Below are 12,544 nucleotides of genomic sequence, written 5' to 3'. Positions count from 1 at the left end.
GGAACACAAACCTATGCATTTTGCTTTATGGCAAATATAGATTTTAAGTAGTTTCAAATAGCTATGTCACATAAAAGGGAAGGCTAACGTTCCATTAGTAATATATTAGAACACAAAACTTGCAGAGGGCACCCACCTCTTGCGGTATAGGATCTAAAGACAGACAAATCATTCAATACAAGATCAGCAGTACTTATCCTGGCTGAAGCAATGAGCAATACCAAAATGTGTCTAGAAAAGGGATTAAACTGTGTATATTTTATTGTTTTCAAATATACAAAGTTGTATCCTGATTTGCAATGTGGGGTATCTCAGGAACCTCTCTGAGCTAGTCATTGTGAGTTTTATAAATCAGATAATGTAATTAGAAAAAATAGAAATAAAAAAGGACTACGTTCTCAGTGTCATTGGCTGAGATCACTGCATCCTATAATGTACGCTTGCTATGTGTCTTAAGGGACACTTTTTAGTGACGTGGACACTTTCAATTAAATGTGTTGATATTTGACGTGCCCGGTCATGATCAGAGAACAGCAGGATTTTGTTTTAATCCAAGCTATTATGAGTGGTAGCATGCATGCTTTTATGATACTATCCCCAAGCATCTCAAAATCATTACACCTGATGTGAAAGCAGCCCACCTGTTGCTGGTGTAGGAAGGCTGGATCTCTAGGGCTTAGTCCCACATATCGGTTGGCTTGTGATGTGCCAGAGGCTGTGTAGGCTAGGAAAAGAGACAAGGAAGACACAAGCAAGATCAGAGTCATAATACATAAAGACTAACTGTCTTTAGTCTCATATTTACCAAGTATCAATAACTGAGTATATACATAACTTACGGAGTCTGTGAAACAAATTGCAATCGGCATGATTTGGTTGTTAACATTTATGATGGAACCCTGGTTAAGAGTCACATCTGGACCTTTCAGATCCTAATGGAAACAGTGTGGGGAAATTTGCTAAGCCATTTACTAATCCAAAGTACGCTGGAGTAAAATGTGCCAAATTTGACTTGAAACTAAATGTTATCAGTAAATTGGAGTAAATGGAATAGTACATATGGTTTCCTGGCATCACAGGAGAATTTCTATGAAACTGGTGTATAACATTGGCCTCATATAACATTGTATCATGATAGCAACACAAGCCTATCGCCTAAGCTAGGGTCCTGTTGGCAACCATTATCAGGAATTCATATGACATATGTATTTACTTGTGATGTTTATTGGCATTTTATGCTTCTGATAATGCTTTGTGTAGTTACCACATATTTTCACTTGATTTAAATAAAGAGTTATTCCTATCCTAGACAAATGTCTGATAGATGCAAGTTCCATCTTAGACTCAAACTTGAACACACTTCCACACACGGAAACAGCCGAGCAGAGGTGGGACATGCATTCTGCAGATATTCCATTGATATATATATATACCCCTTTAAGCTTTAAATAAATGCTGTTGTGCTGTTGTCTTTTTCATTGTATCATCCTACCAAATTATATAGACTTATCTCAATCCATGTTATTATATTCTAGAGCCAGATGCTATGAACTACAATGGCATTTTGCATTACACATTTGAATAGTAGGTGAATATATGTTTAATCTACAATATTAGGCTATGTTCACACAGCATAAAATAAATAGCAAAACATGTTTGGAAAATAGGAATACAAATATATATTTTTAATCTAAAAATGTGCAGAATGAAAGGAAAAAGGAGTGCACAAGCTGTTAAAAAATATCTGTGAATTGGAATTACCAAAGCTTTTCTAATGCACTGACAGCCACATTATTAGATATTAAAAATATGTACCTATTTTTATGGACGTATTTTGCTATTCATTTTACCATGTGTGAACACAGCCTTGCTTTACACCCTGTATTATAGTCTGGAGCTACAATCCCCATGCTGCAGGCTTCAGAGCTTAAATATCCCAGCACTTCTTGCTGAACTGGTCCCTACAAAGAGTTCACAATTTTGATTTGTTTTGTGGGAAGTACCAGCCTCCAGCACACTGGTTGGGAAGCACTGTGCTTAAAGGAGTACTCTGGGATAGAAAAATGTATCCTCTATCTTAATGATAGGGTATAATTGTCAGATCGCGGGGGGGTCCGGTCGGCTCTCCTATAGAGCCGCATGGAGGGGGAGTGTGTCGGCCACAGCTTTGTGCGGTGGTCGACACAGCCCTTTTAATGCAGAGAGCCGTGGCGGCGTGTGGGAGATCGTGGGGGCCCCCTGCGATCTGACACTTATACCGTATCCTTAGCATAGGGGAAAAATTATTATATCCTGGCATAGGGGAAAAATTATTATATCCTGGAGTACCGCTTTAACACTGCATAGTCTGCTATAGTCTGGCCTATAGCACAATTTGTAATATCACACACTAGTTTCCAAGTAAAAAGCAACAACAACTAATTCAGTTGAACTCTGGATAATCTGTGAGATGAAGTCATCTACTGCTGAATAACATTGCTTCAAAAAGTAAGAATATATATCATCTAAGATTAAATGGCGACAAATGCCTAGTGTCTTCATTACTCACATGATTTTTCTGAAATTTATCACAAACATACATTCCTAGAAGGAACATTCTGGGAGTGCTGTTATCACTTTGTTCCGCACACTCATACAATTACGGTCCTTATTAAAAAGTAATGATATGGGAATCATATTAAATCCATGTAATCAGGCATTTGTCATACTTTCATTTATAATGCTTTTCACCAAGTTTATATCCCCAAGCAATCTTCAATTAGAAGAGATTAGCTAATCTCTTGGCACTGTTATTACCAATGCATTATTTGGTCAGCCTGATATACATTGCAGAAATCTTTGATTCTACAACACAGCTTACTCTGCTAACCTAACCTAATCATTCTGACAATTAAGTCTTTAAGACATTTAACCCTGAAGCTAACACCAAGTAGATTCCATTAAGCTTCAACATTACTCTAGATACAGTAATACTTAAAATTAGGTTATTAAAATGTAGCTCACCTTCAGTGGATGTAGTGATGGGCTTTGTGTCAGTCATGGTTAGTGTCACAGGTCTCACTGCACCGTGATGAGGTGATGGCGCCAACACAGGAGTGAAGTGGCCAGGCACCTTTCCTACAACTTGCCCACTGCTGTTAGGCTGTGAAGAGACAACCAAGACAATAATATAGCACAGATGGCCTTTATTGCCAGTGTACAGGACCAAAACTGGAAGAAATGCACTGTTATTTAAATGTGTTGTTTTTAGGTGATGTATTATTTCCTTACACAATATCCCTGAAAACAAGCAATTATATCAAAACTCTCCCACTGAAATGTTATTTTGACAAAGCTTCCTGACAGTGGCTTGAAGACAATGAGAGTGATAAGTGTTTGCAGGCTTTTACATTTAAAGTGAGCATGACATTTTAAAAAAGAAAAAAAAAAAGGTTTTTGTTTCATGGCATTCCTATTAAGCATTAACAAGAACACAAGTCATCTTCTGAAAACAACTAGTTTACAATCTCTGATCTTTTCATGTCTTTGAATTGACAAACGGGGGCATAGAAATTTTAAAGAAATATGTTATATAACAAATGAATTGAAGAGGCAAACAGAGGAGTTAAAACTGAAAGCAACAGAGGTAAAGTTGTATCCATACATGCTGTCAGGCAGACCTGCAGAAGTTGCTAATGTGTCTATTGAAACTGTCACACAAGACAAAACAATAGAAAAGACTCTATAACGAGCTACATAGAATTCCATCACAATAGAGTCATTGAAACACACAAAAATCACTACAAGCATGTTAAGAAAATTGTGTTTGTGAAACAGGCAATGAGCAGTCTTTCCTTGTGCCTAGTTTGTATTTATATAGCTCTTTTTCTCCAACTTACAGTCAGCCCATAAGGGTACTGATAATGGTCCAAATATTGTAAGTACGGTAACTGCTTTTTTGTTGGGTGTGGTGGAATATGTATCCCACAGAAGACTACACCTCTTATTAAATTTAGACCCAGTTAGATCCTTTTGCCACTAATGTGCTGACGCAGATTACCTGGTCAGAAACAAAGGTCAGTACAGATGGATCTGCTGCCTTTTAGTTTATCTTGAGCCTGTGTAAATATATAATGTGATGGTAAATATTATTACTACTATTCCTTTAACATTTGGACTGGGATTTTTCAATAAAACATGAGTCAAAAGGAAAACAAATACATTTTCATAGAGATCAGGCATCAATTTATTTGAAACAGAAAGAGGTTTGTGTGTTTTTGCTTTGTGCCATGTTTGAGGAACTATGGAAGGTTGAAAATATATTTTTACAAGTGTAAAACAACAATATGCACAGATTCTTTATCAGTTACTGACGCAGCAGTCTCCAGCTATGGACTGCTGTCATGTGGCAATGGCGGTCAGACTTTTGCTCGGACTCAGGTGTTAAAATGCAGCAAAAAGCTTTCCAACAAAGGCATCTGGCAGTTTGGCAAGCTTTGGAGCCAGTTGTGATCACAGCTTTGGGGCTGCCTTGCGGTACGCCATTTGTCTTGGAAGCGGATCAAGTCTGTAATCATTGTTTTGGCCATGACAACCTTTTCATTTTCTATGCTAAAAATAATTCATGTGCTATGTGTCTATAATGTGTCTGCAAATATAGTAAAATTGCCAATGTACAAGTCAAACAATTCAAACATTTCAAAACTGCCTGGCAAAAGTTATGCGTAACATAGAACTTAATTACTAAAAACACAGGTTTTTATTAGGTGTCACGAACTGGACAGTACTTCTACAATATTAAATGCTTACCAGTAAACAAAAACAATTCTTAGATTTAATGTCCTATTTTTACCATTGCTACACATGTCACAATTACAACAGATTTGCCTGTTTTTCCCTTTTTGCATAACAAAGAACCAGAACTATGGAAAATGAATACAATAGGCTGAGGTTCCCAATATAGTGACACTGTTATTTTGCCACTGCATAAACCTTACTCCAAACTGTTGGGAGGACGGGAGTTAGAGGGAACCAATCAGCAGATTTTAGCATATATAACGCTTGACAACACGTTATACACTGCTCAAAAAAATAAAGGGACCTCTAAGATAACACATTCTAGATCTGAATGAATGAACTAATCGTATGAAATACTTTCGTCTTTACATAGTTGAATGTGCCGACAAAAAAATCACACAAAAATTATCAATGGAAATCAAATTTATCAACCCATGGAGGTCTGGATATGGAGTAACACTCAAAATCAAAGTTGAAAACCACACTACAGGCTGATCCAACTTTGATGTAATGTCCTTAAAACAAGTCAAAAGGCTCAGTAGTGTGTGTGGCCTCCACGTGCCCGTATGACCTCCCTACAATGCCTGGGCATGCTCCTGATGAGGTGGCAGATGGTCTCCTGAGGGATGTCCTCCCCGACCTGGACTAAAGCATCTGCCAAATCCTGGACAGTCTGTGATGCAACATGGCGTTGGGGGATGGAGCGATACATGATATCCCAGATGTGCTCAATCAGATTCAGGTCTGGTGAACGGGTGGGCTAGTCCATTGCATCAATGCCTTCCTCTTGCAGGAACTGCTGACACACTCACGCCACATGAGGTCTAGCATTGTCTTGCATTAGGAGGAACCTAGGGCCAACCCCACCAGCATATGGTCTCACAAGGGGTCTGAGGATCTCATCTCAGTAGCAGTCAGGCTACCTCTGGAAAGCACATGGAGGGCTGTGCGGACCCCCAAAGAAATGCCAACTGCCAAATGCCATTACTGACCTACCGCCAAACCAGTGATGCTGGAGAATGTTGCAGGCAGAAGAACGTTATCCACGGCGTCTCCAGACTCTGTCACGTCTGTCACATGTGCTCAGTGTTAACCTGCTTTCAACTGTGAAGAGCACAGGGCACCAGTGGCAAATTTGCCAATCTTTGTGTTCTCTGGCAAATGCCAAACATCCTGCACAGTTTTGGGCTGTAAGCACAACCCTCACCTGTGGACGTCCAGCCCTCATACCACCCCCATGGAGTCTGTTTCTGGCCGTTTGAGTGGACACATACACATTTGTGGCCTGCTGGAGGTCGTTTTGCAGGGCTCCGGCAGTGCTCCTCCTGCCCCTCTTTGCACAAAGGTGGAGGTAGTTGTCCTGCTGCTGGGTTGTTGCCCTCCTATGGCCTCCTCCACGTCTCCTGATGTACTTGCCTGTCTCCTGGTAGCGCCTCCATGCTCTGGACACTACGCTGACAGACACAGCAAACCTTCTTGCCACAGCTCCCATTGATGTGCATCCTGGATGAGCTGCACTACCTCAGCCACTTGTATGGGCTGTAGACTCCATCTCATGCTACCACTAGAGTGAAAGCACCGCCAGCATTAAAAAGTGACCAAAACATCAGTCAGGAAGCATAAGAACTGAGAAGTGTTCTGTAATCACCACCTGCAGAACCACTCCTTTATTGGGGGTGTCGACTGACCTGGCGTGTCAGTTGCGCTCCGAGACGTTCTGGGTCCATTTAACGCACAAAATTAAAGCTGAACGCACCCTGAACAGGGTGCGTTCAGCTTCAATTTTGTGCATTAAAGTGCGTTTGTTCAGCTCAACTGCATTGTTAACCAAGCCAAATTGAGGACATCAAGCACTTTCTCATACCCGTTGTGGATTTTGCAACTGTTGGGGAAAGTATATATAAAGATGCTGAGCTAGTTGTCCAGCCAATATCTGTGAGGCCACTGATTGGTTGCACATGTGACATGTCGGCCTTTTATAAGAAATGATTACAACCTTAGGTGGATCACTGTGGGATAACATGTCTGATCGCGGGGGTCCCGCCGCTGGGGACCCCCATGATATCTCTTGCTGCACCCCCTTACATCGGCAGCCTGGAGCTATGTTTGCTCCGTGGCTAATGACGGGGTATCGTGACTATTACTAATAATCCCTTGGGAGGATAATCCTCTCTAGGGAAAGAGGTCCTATATGTAAGGTCCCATTAAAACAATACTTTATTGATATGCTCTAACAACGTGAAAATCAAGAAAGAAGAAACATATAGGGGGACATTTATCAATATTTGCTTATGTATTCCTTTTTTTTAGTTATTTTTTCCCTTACAATTTTTTTTTGCTTATGTGCGATTTATTTATCAACTGTTTTCAGCCTGTTGACAAATTTCTTTCACGTAAGCAATATATATATTTTTTGCTTTGGTAGTGGCTTTTTTCTGCTCATGTCTGAGTTGGAGTAAATTTAGTAGGTTTTTTCATGTGATGCGACTTTATTGCGGCTTTCACATTTGATAAATCTCTGACCACTGTTATTGTTATGTATCCACGTGGATACTTGCTGTCTGTCATTTGATTACTCAATCTCTCACATGATCCATGGTCCATGCTCACACATCCCTCCTCCTGTGCGCGTACGATCGCATGATCTTGCGCGGGTGCGTGCTTTCAGACTCAACCGTCCATGCATGTCTGCGGACTTAACACCGAAACCATGTAAATACTATCTATATATGTGCAGGGGCTGATTATTAATATCAGTCCATCAGGGTCATTCTCTCCTATATTCTATTTAAATCCTCATCTTCGTGCACAGATTTAACCAGGTAATGAGCAATATATTTGACCTGCACTATTATTCATGTATACTTATATTCTTATGATTTTCAGGACATTGCATAATTAACCAGGGTTGATATGTACAACCTTCATCATAATCTAAGGATGTTGTCATAAAATAAAGGTATCTCACTAGGATTTGCCTTATATGTCTTAATGTTATGGGGGAGATGTTATAATTTAGTGGAGATAATTTTGCTAGAGATATACCTTATATATCTTTCAGGGACAGGAGGGGAGAAATCATTTTTTATATGCCACATTTATTATAGAATGGAGTCTGCTCTAGAGTCAGATTTTCCAAATTTTCCAGATTTAATTAACTCTTCATTATAGTATATTTTATTTGGTTTTATTTTAAGGAACATGGTAAAATGGATAATGGAACGGAAAGATCCTAAAGTGAAGACTATATATAGGCCAGTATACAAAGAACTTGGATAAGTATTATATAGAGATCATGAATACTATAGCTATTATGGCTACATTACTCCTTACCCTATGCTATATGGATATTTATTCAAACTGTCTTCATCATCATTATGTATACATAGTCAGTACCATTGATGCTTTATCATACCCCCTAGGTGATAATTATGGCAAATTGTATTTCATTCCTATATCATATTTATATTTTATTTGATCTTCAGAGGCATCAATATCTTCAAAGTCATTCATATTGGGATGGTCCCATATCAATATTGAATCACATTATCCAAAACTGGATTCATATTTGTGTTTACCTTTCTAGGGGTATGCATCATATGGTCTGATTTCAGTTCTTTATACTGCCTTCTGTTCCTTATACTTATGCTGCCTTTATGGTCATTCCTTTAGTTCCTTTTCTTTCAGATGTCTAAAGCTGCCTATGTATTATATGTGTTTTGTTAACAAAATGCCCCCTATTTATTATTGTTTATGCTTAATTTTTGTTTTCGAACATATAGTTTATAGTATATTAGTGGTATATTTCATCCTCTTTATTAATGAATTTTTAATTTTAATTATGGTATATTTCCTTCCTCTCTATATTACTTCATTGTCAAATTCCTTCATCTTCCACCAACATCTTAACCATCTGTTCGGATGTGGATACCACCGTTCTTCCCTTTTGTCTGGTAAATATGGTATATTGCGCACGTTACTATGTGTTTCTAAATTAAAAATATTGAATTTGTAACATTTCAACCATATGTTATTCTGTCTCAATCCAAAAAAGCTGAATATGAAAATCCTTCATTTAAACCTGTAGGATATCGACTTTTGAGTCTAAATATCCATTTAGCTTCTTCCCTTAGTAGGGATTTATCTATATCTCCCTTACGTGGTCCTAAATTCCATTGGCATAGTCCCCAGAACTTAATGGCTTCTAAGTTGCTATTGTGTGTCTTATTCACGTGTCTTGCCAATGGGTTGTCTGCTTCCGTTCGTATTGTACTCAGGTGTTTGCTGATTCTTTTGCGTAATTGTTGGGTAGTTTTCACTACATACAGTTTTGGACAGGGACACTGTGCAACATATATAACATTGTGGTTTGGGGAGCCACGTGTCTGGTCTTTCAATTGTCGGTTCATAATGACTGTGGACTAGAAGGTCCCTTAAACTGGATCCCCTTCTATATGTCACATTTGGTCTTTCATTCAATATTTCCTTCAAATCAGGGTCTGCCTTTAATATGTTCCAGTAGTTGTTAAGAATCCTCATAACCTGTGGGGTATGTGCATCATAGGTGCCAATGCATCTTATGACTTTGGAACTATCACCCTGTGTTGTTTTGCCCATCAATAAGTTTGTGCGATCACTGTATCGAGCTCTGCTAAACGCCTTTCTCATCCATTTCTTTGGGTACCCCCCCTTTTTGTTTGGTCAAGCTGGCATCCTGCACCATTATAATGAAGTATACCAGATTATAAGGGCTAGAAGAAACTGTTCGGAAGAAAAAAAACTTCTTAACAGAGAGCCAAAACCTGATGAGAAAATTTACAAAAAGGGGGTACCCAATGAAATGTATGAGAAAGGCATTTAACAGAGCTCGATACAGTGATTGCACTAACTTACTGATGGAAAAAACAACACAGGTGATAGTTCCAACAGCAACTTAGCAGCCATTAAGTTATGGGGACTATGCCTATGGAATAAAGAACCACGTAAGGGAGATATAGATAAATCCCTACTAAGGGAAGAAGCTAAATGGATATTTAAACTCAACAGTTGATATCCTACAGGTTTAAATGAAGGATTTTCATATTCAGCTTTTCCAGATTGAGACAGAATAACATATTTAATATAGAAGCACATAGTAACGTGCTCAATATACTATACTTACTAGATAAATGGGAAGAACGGTGATATCCACATTAGAACAGACGGTTGAGATGTCAGTGGAAGATGAAGGAATTTGAAGATGAAGTAATATAGAGAGGAAGGAAATATACCATAATTTAAAATGCAAGTAATAAAGAGGATGAAAAAATAAGTAATAAAGAGGATGAAATATACCACTAATATACTATAAACTATATGTTCGAAAACAAAAATTAAACATAAACAATAATAAATAGGAAGCATTTTGTTAATGAAACACATATAATACATAGGCAGCTTTAGACATATGAAAGAAAAGGAACTATAAGAATTACCATAAAGGCATCATAAGTATAAGGAACAGAAGGCAGTATAAAGAACTGAAATCAGACCATATGATGCATACCCCTAGAAAGGTAAACACAAATATTAATTCAGTTTTGGATAATGTGATTCAATATTGATATGGGACCATCCCAATATGAATGACTTTGAAGATATTGATGCCTCTGAAGATCAAATGAAATATAAATATGATACAGGAATGAAATACAATTTGACATAATTATCACCTAGGGGGTATGATAAAGCATCAATGGTACTGACTATGTATACATAATGATGATGAAGACAGTTTGAATAAATATCCATATAGCATAGGGTAAGGAGTAATGTAGCCATAATAGCTATAGTATTCATGATCTCTATATAATACTTATCCAAGTTCATTGTATACTGGCCTATATATAGTCTTCACTTTAGGATCTTTCCGTTCCATTATCCATTTAACCATGTTCCTTTAAATAAAACCAAATAAAATATACTATAATGAAGAGTTAATTCAATCTGGAAAATTTACTTGACTCTAGAGCAGACCCCATTCTATAATAAATGTGGCATATAAAAAAAGGCAAATAAAAAAAAAAATCTCCCCTCCCCCTCCCCCTCCCGTCCCAAAAGATATTATTATCCACTAAATTATAACATCTCCCCCATAACATGAAGACATATAAGGCACATCCTAGTGAGATACCTTTATTTCATTCATTATGATGATGGTTGTACATATCAACCTTGGTTAATTATGCAATGTCCTCAAAATCATAATAATATAAGTATCAGGGGTGTGGAAATTTAATAAAAAACTACTTGTCCATGGGGCAAAATCTACTTGCCCCTCATGACGATCCACTTGTCTGGGCCAATTTTCGCTTTTACACTTTCGTTTTTTCCTCCTCACCCTATAATAGCCATAACTACCTACTATAATGATACCTTGTAATATTTCCATAACATATGCTCCGAAAAAATAAATAAATAAATATATAAAAAATAAATAAATATATATATATATATATATATATATATATATATATATATATTGGTAAAATTGAAATAGTAAAAGATAATTTTGCTAATTTGGTGGTTTTCTTTTCTACGCTATTTACCTTGTGGTTGAGCTAACATGTTACTTTGATACTTTAGGCCGGCCTGATTACAGCAATATCAGATTTGTATAGTTTCCATCATATTTTACTAATTTTAAAAAAAAGTCAGAACTTTTTAAAAAAAAATTTCATTGCCATTTTCTGACCCCTGTAACTTTTTTTTTCGCATAAGATGCTGTATGAGGGCAAATTTTTTGCACCATAATCAGTTTTTTGTATATGTACCATTTTGGTATTGAGCTGACTTTTTAATCGTTTTTAACTTTTTTTTTTTTGGGATATTATAAAAATTGCAATTCTGTGAATTTTTTTAACCCCTTAAGGACGAGGATTTAACCCCATTTGGCCTTTTTAACCCATTTTGGCCTTAAAGGGGTATTCCAGGCAAAAACATTTTATCCCCTATGCAAAGGATAAGGGATAAGACGTCTGATCGCAGGGGGCCCGCTGCTTAGAGCCCACGCGATCTCGCTGCAGCACCCGTATTCTATGCGGGTCCTGAATCTCCAGTTTCGGAAACCTCCGGATTTCCGGGACTGGGGACGTGATGTCACACCACGCCCCCTCAATTCATGTCTATGGGAGGGGGCATGACGGCCGTGGGAATAAAATGTTTTTGCCTGGAATACCCCTTTAAGGACCAGGCCTATTTTATTTTTGCATTTTAATTTTTTCCTCTTTGCCTTCTAAAAATTATAACTCTTTTATATTTCCATCCACAGACTCATATAAGGGCTTTTTTTTGCATCACCAATTTTACTTTGCAATGACTTACTTTACCATAAAATGTACGATGCAACCGAAAAAATATTATTTATGTGGGGAAAATTGAAAAGAAAACCACAATTTAGTTTTGTTTTAACGCTGTACACTTTACGGTAAAAATGACATGTTTTCTTTATTCAATAGGTCAATACGATTAAAATGATACCCATGTTATATGCTTTTCTATAATTGTACCACTTTAAAAAAATCTCAAACTATTTGAAATTGCCCTATTTTGACCACCTATAACTTTCTAATTTTTCCGTATATGGGGCAGTATGAGGGCCCATATTTTGATCGGTAGTTTTTATCCGTACCAAATTTGCTTAGGTTTTACTATTTATATATTTTTAATATATTTTTTTTAATAAAATGTGACAAAAAAGCAGCAATTTTGTATTTATTTATTTTTTTAC

The 12,544-nt window shown here is 37.3% G+C and overlaps 1 protein-coding gene across 9 annotated transcripts in view; it reads right to left on the bottom strand.

The window, feature by feature from the left end:
* NFIB (nuclear factor I B) overlaps nt 1-12,544 on the bottom strand; it is a 427,846-nt gene that overhangs the window by 33,927 nt on the left and 381,375 nt on the right. For all 9 annotated transcript variants that reach the window (XM_056521279.1, XM_056521247.1, XM_056521296.1 and 6 more), the window contains 2 exons: nt 3,004-3,142; nt 642-724 (listed from right to left, as the gene is read on the bottom strand). In XM_056521279.1, the coding sequence (XP_056377254.1) occupies nt 642-724; nt 3,004-3,142 (222 nt within the window). The remainder of the gene's footprint in view (nt 1-641; nt 725-3,003; nt 3,143-12,544) is intronic.

Source organism: Hyla sarda, chromosome 1 (genome assembly GCF_029499605.1).
Source record: "Hyla sarda isolate aHylSar1 chromosome 1, aHylSar1.hap1, whole genome shotgun sequence".
NCBI lineage: Eukaryota > Metazoa > Chordata > Amphibia > Anura > Hylidae > Hyla > Hyla sarda.
This window is presented reverse-complemented; position numbering and strand designations above follow the sequence as displayed.